Below are 19,682 nucleotides of genomic sequence, written 5' to 3'. Positions count from 1 at the left end.
TGAAAATAAATAGCATAGATCTGAGGAACCCAAGCAGATGTTTCATTGAAGTGACTTGTAATACGACGCCCTAATGTCTACAGGGAACTGTGGTAATAAACACTCAGGTACACGCCTGTCTTCTCTGAATAGGCCATTGAAACATATTGAATCAAGTTCGACGTCTCCCCAGATTCAAAGTTCGGGCTGTTCATTAGGCGGTTAGCAGGGATGGTCAGCAAGTATGCGATGAGGGCAACCGTACAAATATCCTTTGACCGAGTCAATGTAACTTGCAGCCAAGTCATGCCATCCAATGGAATCGTAAAATTTGACAATGGCCTGAGCATTTTCCATATCATTCATGCCGTGCATAATGAAGTAGTACTTTGGGTTGGGGAAGTCAGTACTCCCGGGCGCCAATTCGTAACTCCAGATGCCGACGGCCATTTTGTCCTAGGTCCACACGGTAAGTAGTTGTAGCTGAGTATCCTGAAGGGTACTTTCAATCACTGACCTGATCCGAAGTGAGAAGCTGCCAGAATTGCTGGATGAACTGCAACCCTCGCTGAGTAGTGGCATGAGATCCAAATCGACCGCCTAGGGTCCAGATGTCTTGTAGCTTAGACCATGTCACGTCTTGAATTGTGTTATAAATCTTGAGCCGAGACTTAGAAACACCGGTGCAATCTATACCCAGGAAGGAATATTGGTTGTACATCCCTGCACCCTCCAGATATTCGTGGATGGTATCTAGAGCGGGATAAGAGACCTCATCGCCGAGGGACTGTATCGCACCGTCCAGCAATTTTCTGTAAGAGTTGCCAGTCAAGTACGACTTCAATGCCGGATACAAGTAGCACTTCACAGAGACCTCTCCACCTTTAAGATCGAGCCCAAAGGAAACTTGGTTTTTCATTCTGAGAAGGTACAATTGATCGCGATCAACCTCAGCAGCTTCTGCAGGGGTAGCAGTAAGAGATCCAATCATATGATGGAGGAACTTGGTGTCGAAGCCCTTGAGGTTCAATTGGGTCATTGTGTCGATTGCCCGGCTGATGGTGTCATGATTGATCGGGTCTGCTGGGGAGCCCGACTTCTGGCTCACGGGCTCCCAACCAATTCGAGCTGTTGGGGGGGCCATGCTGCTGGAGGTTGATGCTGAATTCAACTGGAATTCCAGAATATGTAATGAAAGAGTCCCAGGTATGGGGGTGTGGGCCGAGTCGAGGAATCAGAACAGTCCTATACAGTGTCATGTAAAGATACTGGTCTTGAACACTGTACTGAGCGGACTGAAGGATCTTAGCCAACAACGGTCCCGTCTTATCCCACCATGCCTGCTCGGTGGTGTTCTGGAAGGCGAAGCACTTCAAGGGTGGAATTGACTTCTCGGAGACATTGTTGCCTCCGATTTTGACTGATGAGATGGGAGGATTGACTGTCATTGTGGTGTTTTGTTTGGAATTCAATTCAATTTCACTGGGAATTGGGGGGTATCCAAGAGAGGAATTTGACACTACAACATTAGATAGATATGTACATATGTACGAAGTAGTCTTGTTGATCCTTTTACAAAAATGGCCAAATGCGGGTTGACTGAAAATGAGCCTTGCGCCTGGCTAACGCATGCGCTTGAAGTTGTCGTCTCCTTTGCAGACATGTCATTCTTTCCAATATGCACCCACGTGTAACCTGTAATATGCAAGGACTAGATAAGCGGTATGCGGTGTTTAAATAGGGCATACGTGTGTGTTCCAGCTGTACGATAATGCATGAGAATGTAGATTCATCGAGTGGCTTGGATTGAGAGAGCTGAAAGCCGAACAATGGAGTTTATGGAAAAGTAAGTTGAAGAGGAGATCAGCACAGACTCTGACTAGTCAGTTGATGGCGAGCACGGAAAGAAATCCATCTACAAAGATATTTTTTTATGACAGCCTTGGGAACAGGCAGAAATTTACTTGTCAAGCTGCTAGCTGAAGTACTGTTCAAATCGATCAAACTAGAGGTACTCTACGGTAGTGCTCTACAACATGAAGGATTTAATCCATGGTGATCGATATTACTCAATTTAGTCTAGATAGACACATCGCCTAGCTAAATCTCAAGCCATATTTATCTACTCTAAAAGACTGCTCAATTGCTTTGTTCGGCCTCCTCGAGTTTCAGCCATGGGTACTCATCGGATGAATGGTAGTAGACACTGAGATAAACCCCCGTCTTTTCCGTGTATGCGAAGGATATCCAAGATGTTAGACGAGCTGTTTTACTTAAGTCTCTCTCGGGGCTGTTCAAAATTAGCGGACTGGTTGACGTTAGGTTGACGGGGGAAGGGATGTCATACAAATAGTGCTGCACTGTCGCCTCGTAGTTGTCACCATATTTGGAAAGCCCGATGCGAGACAAAAACTCCGCCAGGCCAGTGATGACATTGTGATCACTCTCTCCGTGGATAGGGAAGTAAAACTTCGTGAGTGGGCTGGCCTCGCCCTTCTTCATCTCGTAGTTCCACACCATCGGGCTGCTGGTTGAGTCTTTACCGTCATCAAAGCCACCATTGAAATCACGGTGCCCTTCAGACAGCTTGGTCAATTGCCAAAGCTCCTTCAAGTACTCCAAGCCTTGATGAACCACAGGAGACTTGGCTCGCCCACCGAGGGTCCATATCTCCTCTACCTTGGACCAGACGACACTGTTGTGGGAGCTGTAGAGCTTGAGGCGCGATTGAGCAGGGTCCACACAATCAAAGGACCAGAAAGCAAACTGGCTGTAGCCATTGGTCTCGTTCAAGTAATCGTGCACCATATCGAACGAGGGGATGGGGCCCATCTGCGCCGCGAGGGGCTGAATTGATTCGGCTATGAAATTTCCGAAGCCTTTTTCGTTGACATTGCACTTGATGGCTGGGAATGTATATCCCTTGACAGAGATAGTCTTCTCCTTCATGTCAAACCCGAAAGCAGCCTGGGAGGTCAGGTTGCTCCCTTCGATCTTCTTTTCCTTGAGCAGCCCTCTTTCGTGGGCATTGACGGTATGCGCGTCCAAGAAGTATCGGAATAGCTCAGGATCAAATCCGGGGATGTTGAGCTTTTCCAATTCATTCAAGAGATTGACCGGTGGCTTTTGGTTGTAGGGGTCTTGTTCAGTCCCAGACACTGCAGCGACAGGTTCGAATCCAATGCGAACTACTGGATCAACGTCTCCCTTTTGCTGGTAGTTGACGCTGAACTCCACAGGAAGCCCGCTCCGGGTAATTGCACTGTGGAACTCATATGGGTAGGGGCCCAGCTGTGGGATCAAGACTTGACTGTAAAACGTGAGAGCCTCCAAGCGGCGGGCAGGATTATAGCCTGCCGAGGCCAGAATTTTGTCGAACAGGCGGCCAGTCTTCTCCCACCAAGCTTTCTGATGACTATCGGTGAATAGGTAGTATCGACTCAGCACGTCAAAAGTGGTTGAGATGGGAGATGTGGAGGCACCCTTGGCTATCATGCCGAGGGGCACCTGGTTCTGAGCTGTTTCAATTGCCATGATGTCTCGAATGTATCAGTACACGTGAGATGATCGATATAGCGCCAAGTTGTTTCGACCTAGGTTCAAAGTGGTTTTCACAGTAAATATAAGAACCGAAAAGGACACAGCCAAGACAAATCCAAGTACGTGATGCATCGCACCCACGAAGAGACCAAGACCACGTCACGAACAGAGATACATAATCAGTGCTTACTTCCCACCGCTAGTCGTGATCGGCATTGATGTGTCGTTGTGTTGCAGCTTGACGGGCCATCGTAGGTAAGGGGCGGTGCATATGCACTTGTCACACTATGCATGGTAACATCTGCGCTCTGATTATACCCGCAGCGACGGGAATACCAAATCGCAAGTCAATAGATTGTGTTATTCACGCACAAATACTCCGTAAATCGGGGCGGGAATTCCAGGCAGAGAAGTTCCAGCTGGGAATTGCAATTTCCACGCACTACATACTTAATTGAATGGCCATCTGATATACTTCATTGGCTTATTTCTAGACTAGCAGGATCTAATGTATGCGATAAATGAGCATTGCCTGTTATCCGCCTCTTCAGGCCAACAGCAAGCCCCCATTAGTCTCCAGCACGGTTCCAGTGACGAATTGGTCCTTCATAAGATACAGGTACGCCTGAGCTACACTCTCCGGAGTGCCGGCACTACCCACCAAGGACTTGTCTTTCGCCATTTGAATGGCCATGTCGTAGTGCGGGCCTAACATTTCCCGCACGACCTCGGTTATAATCGCCCCTGGAGAAACAACATTCACACGGAGGGGTTTCAGATCGACGGCCAAAGCCTTCATCATCGTTTCAACCGCTCCAATGTAGCCAGTAATGGCAGACCAGCCCGGATCAGGTTTATGGCCGTGAGCGCCGCTCGTCAGAGTGAGAGAATTTTCCGAAACTTGGTTCATGTACTGAGGGAGATATTTGGCGATGATCAATGGTGCCGTATAGCGGATGCGGCCTGATCGCTCGACACTGTGAACGGTGATTTCAGACAACGGCGGAGGCGGAGGCATCATGTCTGCGGCGGTGATAATAACATGGTTTATCCTCGCCCCGTTGGCGGCGAATCGTAGCAGAGATTGCACATTTTCTTCCAGGTTCTCGGCGTCGGCGAGGTCAATGGTAATCCCCCTCAGTCGCGTTTTGGAGGTTTGCGATGGATATGAAAGTTTGAGTTTGGCAATGGCCTGCTCCAGTTTGTCTGGCTTGGATCCAGCGACAATCACAATTGCATTGTGTTCCAGTGCGGCCTCTGCGACAGCGTAGCCAATGCCTGAAGTCCCTCCCACGATGAGCACGACTTTGTCGCATAAGCGTCCCACGTATTTTTCTGCCTGGCGGGTCATATTTGTTTTCTTGGAGGATATGGACGATATTCCTTGTGTTTTTATCTTCAGGTCCAAACTTTGGTATTATCAAGTTATGGTACCCGCATGGTAACACGCCCAACGTAGTACTTTATAGCATGTACGGTGGAAGTTCTGGGCCCTAAGGAATGAGACTCATCTAAAAAACTGACATGTCTGCAAAGGATATGGATAGAGAATGCAAGGGTTCTGCTGCATACATGTCCTGATGCAACCCTTTCTAGGACCAGGCTTGGCTGACACTTTCCATCTACAACATACCTACGGAGTAGATGTCGCATACAAGTGCTAGTGTATTACCTCGTACAGTGGGGTTTGAGGACATTACGGTGTAGATAGTGTAAATTTTTTAACAATCATCAATTTGGGTATTTATAAACTGAATATTCTTCTTTTGGCGCTATATGAGTCTAATAATGAGCAATAGACTCGATTTAATACAATTGGATCATTAACATGGGATATCATATTAACCTATATATATTTTAGCTACCTCATAGTGTATTGTGTTGCCCCCGCCATTGATGACGTCACTTGTCTGTACATAGATCACAGCTTGTAGATCTAGCCAATTCAACCCAACTCCTCTCTCCCTGCAAGACCAGCAAACCAGAATAGAGACTCGCAATGTCCATAACTCCACTATCAAAAATTCAAGTGACCACTCGCCAGATTCCAGAGTGGCACCAGCTACCGAATACTTCGATCCAATCCAAGCCGCTTATGATATACCATGCAGCCTTCGATGCCACACCCACAGAGCTCGAAGAGCATCTGGAGGTAGTTGGCGAGGTTGCTCCTCAATGGGTATATAGCATGTACAGCCAAACCCACTTCCATTCAACAACGCAAGAGGTGCTCGGGGTCATTTCAGGGAGCGCGCAGCTTTGCTTTGGAGGCGAAGATAACCCCGAGCGATTTGAGCCGACGGTCCAGCGTGGTGATTTGATCATTGTACCAGCAGGGGTGGGTCATCGACTATTAGAGGACCTCCATGGGAATCAGGAAGAGTTCCAAATGGTTGGTGCATATCCACGCGGCAAACAGTGGGATATGTGTTATGGGAAACCAGAAGAGAAAGCCAAAGTGCAACGAATCACCGATGTGGGTTGGTTCCGTCAAGATCCGTTGTATGGCGTTGACGGCCCTGCTTTGCACGTCTAGCTAAAATTGCGCCAGCGCAAAATCAAGTGTCGCTTGGATGGTATGTTTAATCAACAGTCAAAAAAGAATATAAACACAACAAGACATGAAGATCACTGTGCCACTCTTTCGACAAGCCTGGTACAGCGTGAGCAAATGGAACGAATCCGCGGATTTTAGACAAGGGGGCTTACCTGAGAACACTGATTGAAAAAGTCATGAGCCAAGCCAAAAGCGCCACGAGGAGTACAGAAGCAAGTGCCTTTTGTCGCACACATATATGATTATTTTGAGGATTGATCTTTTGGTTGACCTCTGCTTCAGTGCAGGCTCCCGTCACCTCGGTAAGTGAAAAGAATGCCAAACTTAGATTGGCGGAGTCGAAGACGATAAAGAAGATATCTAAGAGGATGAGACGTGCTTTAGCCGAGGCAGAGCGCAGACCCAACGGCTTGGACGTGTATTCATCGAAAGTAATGTATAACAGGTAAACCAGGGCGACTGCATCGACGATGATTGCCATCAATGCAGATGGGCCTTGAGAGCGATGCCCTTCATCAGCTAGGTGCTGAATTGACCCACCCAGAGCCAGCGCAGAAAGCGAGAAGCTCCAAACAGTCATCCGAAGAATCATGGGTACCATCGGGCTTCGCAGAAGTGTGTTCTTGAAACGCTTGAACCAAATCTCCCTTCGGCCTCCACTGTGTAGCGGATACTCCGGACTATCGCCCTCCAAATGCTTTCCTCGCCATGGTCGCAAGTAATCACCGTGATTCTCATTCAACCATTCTGGCGTCACATGTTGCTGCTCTCTACCGGTCTCTCGAGGGTATTGGATGGTTCGTGAGAATGTTATCCAACGCGATTCACGGTTGACAAAGGGCGATTCATCCTCAAACAGGCCGTTGGTGTGATTAGGTTTAGTCTTGGAGGATGCGTAGGGCGAATGGTTGTGCTGAGCGACAAATGCGCCATTTGGCTGAGAAGGGAGTAAGCGATCAGTTGCCGTAGCTTCATCTCCGTCCTCCTCGGGCTCATCGACCGATCGAATCCAGGCTTAAAAAAATGTGGTATTAGTGAAAAGTCATCGATTCGCGCTTTAAGTGGGACCATACCAGGTAGAGATCGTAAGGCGGAGTGTTGGGAGTGTGCGATCTCTTCCGCTGTCTGGCCGTCTGAACGCGAGAGGGTTGAATCGGAAGTTTTATTGCGAACAGCAGAATGGGTATCAACGCTAAGCTGGCCTGGTAGTGGTGATGACTCTGGTATGGTTGGGATCTTGTCTGCCAGCTTCTCACCAAACACCCGCCCCGTAGCGCCGTCTTTAGAGCTATCCATGACAGGTAGAGAAACCAAACTTGAAATTGAGGAGTCGCGGGAAACTTCTATTGATACATATGTAGTTTACCCACGAATCCCCAATTGCTCAAAGTCAGGAGGTGATGGTGTTCAGGGCAGGATGATCTTAGGACGAAAATGGCGACGGGGAATGACGTCTGGATACCTGCTTACTCCCGCGTCTATCCCTTTTCACCACACCAAAAAAATCAAAAAACCTTCTATGCCACACTACTTATTGTAAAGTTTTCTACTAGATCTCTTTCTTATCCTGTACCTTTCGATATCTATTATCCCCGCCACGATCCGTTTTCAATTGCCGTCTCACGACATCCACGATGCGCCTTTTCTTAGTTCCGATCTCGACAAAACGAGTCCTCATATATGCTCGACCTCTGAACAAAGATTTAGCGAAAGAGCTTTCAATTCTTGATAGGCTCACAACAAAGGCAGCCGAAACATGGGCGAAGTGGGAGGAAGCCAACAAAGGATGGAAGATGCACCTTGTTCGCTGGGGCAATCGTGTCCAGCAACGGATACCATACGAAGAATGGGCCCTCAAAAGCATACCTTCGTTCAAAACTCAGCAGCGAATTAATGGAGATCATGGGAAGACCAAGATCGATGTGCTTTTCCCCGGTAACGCGGTGCGATTGGACCGAATCCAGGACGTGTTGCGCAAGATCGCTACAGAGAGGCAAGAACTTCACCGGAAGAAGATGATATGGAGCTTGATTGCTGCGCCGATTACAGCACCCCTTGGACTGATACCAGTGTATGCGAATGCCATGGATGTTCTCCGCTGCGATCTGATATACTAATACAGAGCAGGGTTCCGAATATTCCTTTTTTTTATCTGGCATACCGAGGCTGGTCCCACTGGCGCGGTTAGTCCCGACTTCCTACACGGGCCTGGTCTATGAAACTGACGAGAATACACAGCATTGAACGGCTCGAAACATCTAGAACTTCTCGTCGAAAAGAATATCCTCAACCCAATCTCATTACCGGAGCTAGAACAACTATATGCCAAACGTGCATCTGAAGGTATTCCGGCTGATACATCATATTCCGAGGTTGCCGACAACATAGAACAGAGCGAGGATCGGGTCCTCTTGAAGATGTCTGATGCCAAGAAGTTGGCTACGATCTTGGAGGCACCGGAGCTTGCGTTGGAAGCTGAACGAGCGATTATACAAGTCAGGGAGCAGCTCGAAGCTGCAGCGAAGGCTAAACAACAGGAGAAAGACGAGAAGAAGAATTCATAACGCCGAGGGTTTTAATCACGATATCCAGGGGGAGATATTGAGCTCTTCTGCTCAACACGGAGGTTATGTACGATAATGACAAGAACGCATGAGATTCCAATAGATATAACCATATAGACAGTAATTATTATCAAAAGTTCAATATATGTGAATGTTACAAAGGATCATTAGATTGTGAGTCCAATGACCTCAGAGCCCCTGACGGAAGTAGGTAAATCCGAGTCTCTCCCCCCATTGTTCCCACCTCATCCATCACCCCATTCATCGGAGCTCCATACATCATGTCTGCGAAAAAGATTGAGCAATGGGAGATTGAGCGATACTGGGAGATTTTCGCCTCGTTGTCAAATGGCCAAAAACACCTCAACAGCTCCCAAGCCGCCTCCGTGCTGAGGAACAGCCGGCTGAGAGATGACCAGCTCGAGAAGGTCTGGGACATTGCCGATGTCGATGGAGATGGGGAACTGGACTTCGAAGAGTTTTGTGTTGCGATGCGCCTAGTCTTTGACCTGGTCAACGGCGTAAGTAAAGCACCCTCTCAAATCATCACTCAATGGGTCTGACACGGCACCTTTACACAGGAACTCCAAGATGTTCCGCATGTCTTGCCAGATTGGCTGGTCCCGGAGTCAAAATCACATCTTGTTCATGCGACCCGCGCACTAAGCACCGGACAAGAGCAGTTCGAACGGATAGAAGACGAGGACGACTCGCTGGGTCTGAAGGACGGCTTTGATTGGTATATGAAACCCGACGACAAGAACAAGTACACCGAGATCTACGACGCCAACCGGAACGCGCGCGGCCAAGTAGAATGTAAGTAATCCGTACAGCGCGCTGTGCGTAGCCAGGAAAGATTACCCCGCTGACCACAACCCCCAGTCCAGCAATTACAACCACTCTACGAATCGCTCGACGTCCCCGACACCGATGTCCGCTCCGCCTGGAACCTGGTCAACCCCTCCGCATCACCCGCAATCAACAAAGATGCCACACTCGCTTTCCTCCACATCCTAAACTTTCGCCACGAGGGTTTCCGCATCCCACGCACTATCCCCGCATCGCTTCGAGCCTCATTCGAGACCAACCAGATCGACTACCAAGTCGACAAGGCGCGACCTGCACAGCGCTACGGCGCAGATGGCGACATGGAAACACGGACAGGTCGTAAGGCCAAGTTCGGCGACACCTACCTCGGCCGCCTGGGCGTTGGCGGCAAGGGATCGTATCAGCCCAAAGGAACAGATTTCAGCGACACTATCCAGGATGAAGAGTGGGAAAAGGTGCGGCTGCGCCGCGAGCTTGCAGAGTTGGAGAAGAAGCTGGAATCTGCCAACAAAGCGTCTGCCACTAGACGGGATGGGCCACGCCATGATGGCCGGCCCAACTGGGTTCTAATTAAAAAGGAGGCGCTTTCGCTCTTAGAGTATAAGGAGCGGGAGTTGCGGGAGCTGCGTGAGGGTACTGGCCGTGCCAAGGACGGTCGGGAACTGGAGCGACTCCGAGAGGATGTCAAGGCCGTTGGGGAACAGGTGGACGGGTTGAAGAGCCATATGGCCCAACGGCATGATGTTCTTTCGGACCTGCGCAGGCAAATTGAGGATGAAAAGGCTCGGCGGTGATTGATTACCATATGGACGAGCGAACTCGTTGGCCTAAAGCTTTTGGTTTCTTACTTTCTTTCTATGGCCCCTTTAGCTGCACATATGTCCCACTCTGTCGATTCATGCGAATTATCATGTACAGCCATTTTCTTGTTAGGGAGCTTCAGGCGTCAAATGGATATTCTTTGCCTTTTCATTGCTGGCGAGTGCAAGACACATTACAATAATTTAACTCAAGTACAATAGTCAAACATCATGCTCCGACTGCCCTCGCCAAGATCGTGCTTTATTTCAACTCTCTAACAAATACAGGCCTGTTCTGATGCAGCTCGAGGGTTCCAAAGGTTAAGTACCTAAGAAGCTACCTACCTAGTAGGCAGGCAGATATACGTACCATTTCCTCTGCCGGACCTTGCTTATCTTAGATGCCGCCATTTTTAGGTGGACGCTCATGGTCAGGCTCACTGAGTAGATTTCATTGATAGTTAGTTCATTGATAGCATTGCTGCTGCCCTCAATTTTGGAGCACTACATCTAATCAAGAAGATACGTCGAGCACCATGCATCTCATATGGTGGAGATTACCAGAATTTACAACCCGGAAAATCAATGGACCGCTAACCCGTGGACGCATATATTGCTTAATCAGCGATGTCCCTATAGATTGGAAAAAGAGCGGATCTTGACATTTGAATGTCATTTTTGACCCATACATTGCCGTACCCGTCAATTTCTGTCATAGAATAAATATCCACCATCAATTCATAAACTTGAATGTTTTCATCCCATCATGCTCTGTAATTTAAGCTATGTAATCAAAGCTCCATATAAATTGTAAGGAGAGTAGATCCAGAAATACAGAGAGGTGAACTCCTTCGATTGCAACCCTGCGCGCGCAAGTACGGAGTAATCATGGCAGAAACGGAAAGACGGTATCGGATGTCAGGGACCGAGAAAGTTTAATTTCTCAAGCTTTGAGCTCTGTCCCTTTTCTCAACCTTCTGTTTTTGCCTATCTCTATTATTCAATAATTCACCTTCCGATACCATTCCACCATCTAATTAACCAATTTAACACTTCAACATGGTGACTACGCGTAAACGCAAGAACATCTCTCCGGACCCTGAAGCCTTCGAGGCTGGCCCGTCCTCGGCCCCACATCGTACCTCCCCCACGTTCGTTCAATCACTTTCCGACACTAGCGCCCCTGTCAGTGTTGACCATACAAATGAACCAGATTGGGACACCCTCACCTCCCAGGCAAAGGCACGCCTAGATGAATACGTTCTATCCCATGATCGTACCGATCGCCTTCTTGTGCCGACGCTCCATGCATTGCTCGTATGGCTCCCCCAAGCTGGGCAGGAAAAAATCGCCCGGGATATCCTTTCAGACCAGTCGACGACAGATGAAGGTTTGTACGGAGTGTACGACCACATACGTACTGCGCTCCTTCTACCGAGTAAGTTTGCAAGGTTGATTTAACTAAATTTCTAATACAGACCTGACTGATCTATATCTCGATTTAGTGAAGGCGTTGGGTGCTAAATCATATCCCGTTTCTTCCCCAATTTCCCATCGCCAAGAGGACGCACAGACTATGAGCGACCGAGCAAGTACACCCGTTAGTCGTTCTGATTGGTTTGTGGATGCCTGTTTAAGACGGGATGATTCGCGTTGTGTTGTTTCTCGGTACCTCGCCTCAAGCAAATGGAAAGAAAGAGGCAAACCCCAACAGGAGGTTCCCATAGATCTCGAAGTCGTACACATTGTACCATTTTCATTCGGTAAATTTGAGAGAAAGGTATTTCCACATTATAACCTTATATGGACTATGAGACTAACTAGCTAAAAGCAGTCAGCGCCCAGGTCGGCACAATCATCTCCCATGCCCCCCGAAAAAGAAAGCAGCCCCCCGATCGACCAAATCCTCATCCGCAGTTACAATAAAGAACATGGCCAATAGCGATACTGGCGTGTGCTGGTCTGCCCTTTACACTTGCTTTCCCGGGGCGAGGGGGGTCATCAAGGGCTCCACAATCGATGAGCCTTCCAATGGATTTTTGCTCGCGGCCTCTCTCCACTCCCTATTTGGGAAGTTCCTTCTAGCATTCAAACCAATTGTGAGTGACAAATACTTAATACCTGATATACCTAGCTAATATAAATTATACTTAAGCCCGATAATGATTTCCTATACGAAATCGTGGTATACGAGTCCCGGGGCCCAACATTACCTCGCTTCTGTGAGGAAGGTCAGAAGGTTACTATGAATCAGCATCCCGAAGTTGCTTCGGTGAATCGGATTTTGCTTGACCTCCACTGGAGGCTCTGCGAGGTATTTTACGCATCTGGTGCTGGGGGAGAGATCGACTGCATACTTGAAAAGTGGGACAAAATTAAGGAGCGTTCGGGGTGTTTGGCTACTGACGGTAGTACTAAGATCGAAGAGCTCCTGTGGTTCTCTTTTCCAACCTCTTATATGCCACAGCCGTACTCTACGAAGGTTTGCGCGTGACCCCGGAATACGTGAGATCCCACCATATATCAGGTATCTAAGATAATGCTAGCTCCGGTGAATGACAATAGATCATTGTATATTATACTGCTGTATTTTAAGATGTGATACATACTTATGATACTATTTTGTTTTCAGCCTACCCAAGCACGTCACGTTTTTATAAGTAACGAGGGAATAGATAGGGTATCTATAGGAAGAAAGAAAATAGAATGTGTATCTATACTAGGGAAATTAAAGGCCTAGAGATGTTATATGTATGTAGTATCACACTCGGTCAAACCTCAGAGCAGCGCAGCTAGCCGCTTGTGACTGAGGAGCATATTGTCCGTACCAAAGAAGTTCCCACTTGCCATCGTGGATAATTATTGACCAAATATTAGACCACAGAACCAAGAATATAAAGGACTAGTCAAAAGCCTAATAGAAAAACTAGGGACAGGCGAGTATAAGAACCTAAGGAAAGACTAAAACCTCTCATATATACTATCTAGCTATCTTATACACTCTTGCACGTGATGGGATTAGCGTGTCGTATTTTCCAGGTTATTGATGTTGCTTCTTACTCAGCCCGCTCATCCCTACACTCAGTGAGCACTCAGTGATCAAGTCAGGATACTCAGAGACGTGCTCAGTGTTACTTAGTGATCAAAAAGCGGCAAGAGATGAGCACTAAACGGAAAGGGAATGGACTCGAGCTCCAGGCATTATCCGGTATACATGCAGCCCTATCTGTGTCGGCATCGTGCGCTTCTTCCTCTATCTTCGCGAATTATACTCAAGGTTTGAACGGGAATAAGAATTAGTCCACATAGAGGAAAACATGCAATTTATGCAAGCAAATGTAGATATGTTTCATAAGCCTCTCCGCTCTGACTATTATATTTACGACTAGAATCGCGGAGGCGGATCGGACATATCGAAATCAGTACGGAAGCATCTGTCTCCACCTCCATAAGATGTTAGATTTCCCTATTATAGCTCGCCTCCAAAGAATTTGATTTTCCCAAACGCCCAGTGGGCCTTTGGGGAGTCTTATGAAGGATTTGATTTTAGGGCTGGTCTTGTTGAAGCTTAGTGAAAGCTTCACAACGGAAGATCAAATTAGGTTATTGATTACAGTGAGATGGCGTCCATTTTCAGACTTCAAATGTCTTCAATTATGATACCATGATATAGGAACACAAGATTGCAGTCAGGTCAGGCAATAAGGGCAGCATATCGACCAAACTCGGCATCCTCGAGCAATGATTTAATCTCTTCCGGATAGAGATTGACAATGAATTCACCCACCTTCCCCTTCTCCAAGTTTCAATACGTAACAATGTAAAACAGATACGTGTGGATTATTTGAAAGCATCCATTAACGGAGCTTAAACAAATAGTAGCTTTATGAATAAATTGAAAATGGTGCTTTTGGTTAAGTGGTGGAATCATAACAAGATTGTAGGCCAGACTATGCTCAGGGTCATGTTGCATAATATTTTGCAAAATCTTATAACTGGTTCCATAACTCAGTTGGTTAGAGTGTGGTGCTAATAACGCCAAAGTCGAGGGTTCGACCCCCTCTGGAACCACCACTTCGTCTTTTTGTTTCCTGATACTATATCTTCTCTACATCTAGTTTTTGTTGGATCTTTGCTGCTTGTTCAGAATCGAAGATATACACGATGCTATATGGGGAAAGAAGGAGAAAGAAAGGGGAGTAATAGTGGAGCAATAGATTTAGTTGGTCCCTATCATGGACTCAATGTCTTCAGTCGAGAATAGGTATCTCTTCAGCCTAGATAGATAGTCACATATAACTAGGCTGTATAATCTGTTAGTAGCAATGCTACTGACTGAAATAACGTGCACGTGTATTGCATCGGGGAGAGCCTTCTCGCCTGGGCTGGCATGGCAGGGTATTTCCGTACATCAACTTGGTCCACTAGTTATTATTTGCTTTCTAGTTAATCGACTATTTGAATCTCTCTCTGTTCTCTCTTTCCCTTTTTCCCTCTTTGGTTTTGAATCGATGCACTCTTCTGATGCTTGTTGCTTCTGTGGGCTGAGCACATCGCGTCAGTGATAAGGCCCACACTACGGAGTACTCCGTACATATGTAGATGTCTAAAAAAGTGTAGTCTATGGGTGGACCAAATACTCGATGATCCACCTCCCTACGGGCTGGGGGGGGCATGAATCTATACATAAGAAAAGCATCGGAGACTTATAGAAGAAATTGTCAACAAAATAAAAAAGAAAATGGTTCCAGAGGGGGTCGAACCCTCGACTTTGGCGTTATTAGCACCACACTCTAACCAACTGAGTTATGGAACCCATCTATATTATACCCAGCAAATAAATGTATCTATACCTCTGACCTCTGTTTTCTAATGTATCACGATTGTGTACGCAGCTCAACAAATTATACGGAGTATAGAAACCATAGCTATCGATCAACATAGGCAAAAAAAAAAAGAGCTGATATCAGGATATCTTACTTCTTAGTAATAAAATTGTAAACAGTAGACAGTATTTTTTTAAAATCGATAGAATGTAACATCCTTTTATCAAAACACTTAGTGGCTGTATAGATGGCAGATTAGACAATCACTCATCTGGAACCCTGGGTGATGACTCTCTCGCCTGTGTAGTATTGATAGTCGTTTACCCTAGAGAGATCCTTTCTTTGCTCTTATGTGTAGAAATCACGAACATATGGTGAGATCAATTCCTGGGCACCTGAATCGAGTGACCATCTTGTATTGACTGTTGAGTCTAGATATATCCATGGCAATGCTGACGCTATTTTATCGGTGCCGGTCTCTACCTTTTGGACTTCACCTAACATGAAGTCCTTGGGTTCGTGTTCGCTGAGGATCAAACAATCTGCCATCAAAATAGGCAAATTTCTTTTCTTGATGAGGATTAGCGCGGTAGTCACTGGAATTTATATTGTTCGGTATAGTCTCGGTCTTTGAGTTTCTGTCCATGCTTTTACTTTGTATGGTGATTAATCAAAATGCCCTTTGTGGGAACATCCTAAGGTCTTGGCCAATACGCTGACGGTGCCTTAGGTCCTTCGTTTGGAGCCACCTCTTAAGGAGTGATAAATTTGGTGGATTTAATATAGTGACTGCATTTTTTGTCTTAAGCCCCTTGCTAGCTTGTGGATATGTGCGGTATCGTCCAATATTCTGTCGGGTATGATCTGACTCGACCTACAATCTTCAACAGACTCGATTGAGCATGTGATAATGACATATTTTTCGTTCCTTATTTATCAGATTCTCCTCGAGGGATAATATCGACGGTGATTCAGAGCTTGTTGATTCAACATTTAGACTAACGAGGAGAACGGTGGTGGAGCAATATCATCCAAAGGTTCGATCTCTGGGTGATGCGTAGTAATGAACTCTTTGGCTGAGCTGAGACTCGGCTGCTCTTGTCTTGGTTCAATTGGCAACTTGAAGCCAGAAATGGGTCGTCTTTTGATCACCACCCGTAAGCCGCCTGGGTCCATGACAGTGTCGTGGGTGGATAATTCGTCTATTTCACCCTGAGATGCCTTGGAACCGTCCTTCAATTCACCATTAACATGAGAAAAATTTCACCCCGTTACTATTATATACCAATGATGCCAATTCTCATGTCTCGTGTCTGCCGTAGGGGGTCTAGCGTATCTTGAAGGGTCAATGACTCACTCTATATTTATAGAGGGGACGAATGGCACTATTTCAAGCCAACGCTCCGGGTCCGTACGATGTCTTTCAGAGATATTGTTCGATTAATCTCACATCTTACGGTTTGATAAGGCTTAGCTCGTCTGGCTTCATAATCTTGATAGGATTGGGACTCGGCTCAGATATCATGAAGGAATGTCTTACTTGACGAAATATGATGCCAAGGAGTATTGTATCAGCGGGAAAGGCTACTGAAAAAATATGCAAGACTCTCTGATAGGTGACCCCATAATGAGGACGGATGGAGGCGTAGACGCCATATTCACAAAGGTAAAATCTGATGCGTCGAAATAATAAGATACTGGTCAGCGATTAGACCTGGGAGCCTGGCGGCCAGGCTGCATTCAGGTAATGAGAGGGAGGTCTTATAGCTTGTGGAAATTATAAACCCCCGTCAATGTGGAATATTTAATGGTCGATGACTGGAGTCCAGAAGACTAAAAGGCTAACAATAACTTTTTGCCACATACCGAGATCTCTATATAAGAGCCCTAGGCAGCAATTAGCTACATGGCACATCAGAATTGACAGGAGGCATCCTACAATTGGGAATGTATAAGACTACAGGGCTATATAGCGTGTTTCACATGCGAATGACCACCACCGAAACCTCACGGTAGATGTGATGTATTATAACTTTACATAACAACAACATTCGTCTTAGGTCTTTTTTTTTTTTTTGTCGGTGGGTTGATGGAGTGTTTGAACCCTATATATGGGTATTGGAGAAATCAAAAGTGTTGTAATTTTACTCTGGAAATCATATGGTTGGCAAGAATATATATGTCGCAACAACAATGCCTTGGAAGTTCTCTAACCTCTTTTAAAAGAGTTAGATATCACACCAAAAATATCATCTCATAAGGAAAACCCTCGCAGAAGACTATTGTTGAGATATTCACCTTAAAATTATCGTATTGACTATGTCTTTCCAATAATCGCTTGTGTCGACTTGGTTAGGATGTTCTCACATTTAGGCTTGATAGATTGTTTTTGGTTCATAATATGAAAAGCTTGGCAGTCAACAACCATCTGGTTCCATAACTCAGTTGGTTAGAGTGTGGTGCTAATAACGCCAAAGTCGAGGGTTCGACCCCCTCTGGAACCATAAGAAGTTTTTTTTTACTTGTTCAATTCTCATGTCCCTTGCACTTTGACCTAGGAATCTCATGACGCTCTTCATCCCCTGTGAATCTTTGTATTTTTTGTGCTAGGATCTTTCTGAGGGACCATGCGTGAGCAAGGCCCTCGATATGTTTAATTCTTGATATACCTGAATAGCCTTTGAATTTCTCAGGGATTTGGGGTGGTAGGGTAAAAAGAATTGAGAAACATACAACGCTTGAGCAGATGATAGGGCTATTCACTCTGTGTATACATCTCACCTTGATAAATATAATAACATCCTGGGTGTATTATAGAGGTTCCATAACTCAGTTGGTTAGAGTGTGGTGCTAATAACGCCAAAGTCGAGGGTTCGACCCCCTCTGGAACCATGATTCTGTCCTTAACTTTTTGAATCCTAATCTTTTTACCCTTCTTGAAGATCAATCAAATCAATTTCGGCTGGACTTCATGTTGTACAACCTATCCGTGGGGGTCCACAAGGCCCCCATTATAGCCCATAGCCCATTTAGGGGGCTCAACTGGTATACATTTCTTGGTCGCTGTATTCTAGCCTTTTTGATAATTGTAAAGAGTTGAAATTAAGTAGTCCAATTAGTGACAGCTATGTAAGGGTACCTCCCAATTTTAACCGAAATCTGACATGTAGAGGTCCAAAAAAAGTTAACATACCCATATTTTGATATTACATAGATCCAAAATTAGGCTTCACATGGGCCTAGTATCACTTTCTAGGTGAATCTCCATATTTCAATGCTGATTTAAATGGCGCGTGTTTTTCAAATTTGAATGTTTTATAGAAACTTAGCTACATGATCACTAATACCGCATCGATCCTAGAGTAAAACATCACCTTGGGGCTAAAAACAAGGTCTCGATATAGGTACATATGACATACATAATGAAAAAACTCGCGTTTCTTGGAAAGTCTGAATGATTTGGTGCTTATCGGGCTCGATTCGAAACCAAGTAAGCTTTTACTCCGGGCCCATTGCTCGCAAGGGTCCTAAGGACCGGGCCCAAAATCCAGCCCATTAGTGGGTGGTTAGGACGGGCTGGGCTTTGGGCTTTGTGGGCTTTGCGAAGGTCTAGCCTAGACTGTCTAGGCTCGGTGGTGCCTTTGACTTCTGCCATTCACGTACGGTGCCTGGATTTAGTGAATTTAACCCCAACAACATGTAGGCAACGATCTTTCTGAGACATTCTACGCGGATAGCAGTCTTTGAGATATACAGACCCAGCACCAAGATCAAGTGAATAGTCATAGCCCTGGAAATTGCCATAATATAGCGGTGATATTTTACCATACAAATAGGGAATTAACAAGCCTCTGTTCTTGAACAATTTAAAATATACAGTTCTCCCAAGACGGAGCTGGAATTGTATTGGCGTATCGGCGTATCGGCTTTGTACACACCGCGAGGGCGACCCTTATCGAAGCATTCATCTCGAATGGGAATGATCGTCTTGTTCTAAAGATTGGGTCCCACCGGCGTTTATGGAAAGAAGAGACTTGATATGCTATCCCGTATATAACGCGCATACTAGCGTGGTAAAAATACTTCAAAAGTTTCCGCGTTCAAGCATACGATCCATGATTTGCAGTACCCAAGCCAGATTCTAATCACAGTAGGGTATTAGACCCAGATCAGCTCAATTTGGACAATTTATACATTTGTTTATCTACCAAACCAGCCTACCTATGTGATTATGTTGCGGTATCATGGCTTATTCCGTTGTCCTATCATGAAATGCATCGCCTTCATACAAGCAAAGAATTACTAAACACCTCTTCATGCCATGATGTTTGGAAGATTGATAGAGTAAAATCCCAAAAGACAGTTCAGAGCATGTGTATGCATACATCTATTGCCGGCATTAGGCTCTCTAGTCTCGCCATTTCTGATCCTAAGTATACTTTCAATATCTCGCAAACCATATCTGTGACAGAATGAATATTTGCTCATTTAGGATAACCCAATACAATGTCATGATCGTGACCCGTATCCAAATATCAACAATAAAAGGCTAACTTCATGACATCGCTCGGATATTGCTGCCTCAAAT

The 19,682-nt window shown here is 45.9% G+C and overlaps 8 protein-coding genes across 8 annotated transcripts; 4 read left to right on the top strand and 4 right to left on the bottom strand.

Moving 5' to 3' along the window:
- Positions 1-77: 77 nt before the first annotated feature.
- Positions 78-1,427, bottom strand: N7500_007955 (Aromatic prenyltransferase DMATS type; the record flags this gene model as incomplete). Its single annotated transcript, XM_056679099.1, has 4 exons — positions 78-186; positions 245-435; positions 497-1,127; positions 1,249-1,427. The coding sequence occupies 4 exons, from the start codon at positions 1,425-1,427 to the stop codon at positions 78-80; spliced, it is 1,110 nt and encodes a 369-aa protein (XP_056529471.1).
- Positions 1,428-2,118: 691 nt separating this feature from the next.
- N7500_007954 (Aromatic prenyltransferase DMATS type) lies at positions 2,119-3,513 on the bottom strand (the record flags this gene model as incomplete). Its single annotated transcript, XM_056679098.1, has 1 exon — positions 2,119-3,513. The coding sequence occupies one exon, from the start codon at positions 3,511-3,513 to the stop codon at positions 2,119-2,121; it is 1,395 nt and encodes a 464-aa protein (XP_056529470.1).
- Positions 3,514-4,066: 553 nt separating this feature from the next.
- On the bottom strand, positions 4,067-4,870 carry N7500_007953 (Glucose/ribitol dehydrogenase; the record flags this gene model as incomplete). Its single annotated transcript, XM_056679097.1, has 1 exon — positions 4,067-4,870. The coding sequence occupies one exon, from the start codon at positions 4,868-4,870 to the stop codon at positions 4,067-4,069; it is 804 nt and encodes a 267-aa protein (XP_056529469.1).
- Positions 4,871-5,518: 648 nt separating this feature from the next.
- N7500_007952 (cupin domain-containing protein) lies at positions 5,519-6,055 on the top strand (the record flags this gene model as incomplete). The annotated part of the gene is made up of 1 exon (XM_056679096.1): positions 5,519-6,055. The coding sequence occupies one exon, from the start codon at positions 5,519-5,521 to the stop codon at positions 6,053-6,055; it is 537 nt and encodes a 178-aa protein (XP_056529468.1).
- A 92-nt stretch (positions 6,056-6,147) lies between these two features.
- Positions 6,148-7,372, bottom strand: N7500_007951 (phospholipase D regulator; the record flags this gene model as incomplete). Its single annotated transcript, XM_056679095.1, has 3 exons — positions 6,148-6,172; positions 6,229-7,090; positions 7,150-7,372. 3 exons carry the CDS (start codon positions 7,370-7,372, stop codon positions 6,148-6,150), a joined length of 1,110 nt encoding a protein of 369 aa, XP_056529467.1.
- A 338-nt stretch (positions 7,373-7,710) lies between these two features.
- On the top strand, positions 7,711-8,640 carry N7500_007950 (mitochondrial K+-H+ exchange-related family protein; the record flags this gene model as incomplete). Its single annotated transcript, XM_056679094.1, has 3 exons — positions 7,711-8,147; positions 8,204-8,259; positions 8,315-8,640. 3 exons carry the CDS (start codon positions 7,711-7,713, stop codon positions 8,638-8,640), a joined length of 819 nt encoding a protein of 272 aa, XP_056529466.1.
- Positions 8,641-8,921: 281 nt separating this feature from the next.
- end3 (cytoskeletal adaptor protein SagA) lies at positions 8,922-10,262 on the top strand (the record flags this gene model as incomplete). Its single annotated transcript, XM_056679093.1, has 3 exons — positions 8,922-9,161; positions 9,222-9,456; positions 9,523-10,262. The coding sequence occupies 3 exons, from the start codon at positions 8,922-8,924 to the stop codon at positions 10,260-10,262; spliced, it is 1,215 nt and encodes a 404-aa protein (XP_056529465.1).
- Positions 10,263-11,327: 1,065 nt separating this feature from the next.
- N7500_007948 (uncharacterized protein) lies at positions 11,328-12,210 on the top strand (the record flags this gene model as incomplete). The annotated part of the gene is made up of 3 exons (XM_056679092.1): positions 11,328-11,706; positions 11,774-12,048; positions 12,100-12,210. The coding sequence occupies 3 exons, from the start codon at positions 11,328-11,330 to the stop codon at positions 12,208-12,210; spliced, it is 765 nt and encodes a 254-aa protein (XP_056529464.1).
- Positions 12,211-19,682: the final 7,472 nt, after the last annotated feature.

The sequence above is a fragment of the Penicillium coprophilum genome, assembly GCF_028826855.1.
Source record: "Penicillium coprophilum strain IBT 35676 chromosome Unknown utg000005l_segment0_segment0, whole genome shotgun sequence".
Classification (NCBI taxonomy): Eukaryota; Fungi; Ascomycota; class Eurotiomycetes; order Eurotiales; family Aspergillaceae; genus Penicillium; species Penicillium coprophilum.
Note: the sequence above shows the minus strand (reverse complement) of the source record. Positions and strands in the feature narration are given on the sequence as shown.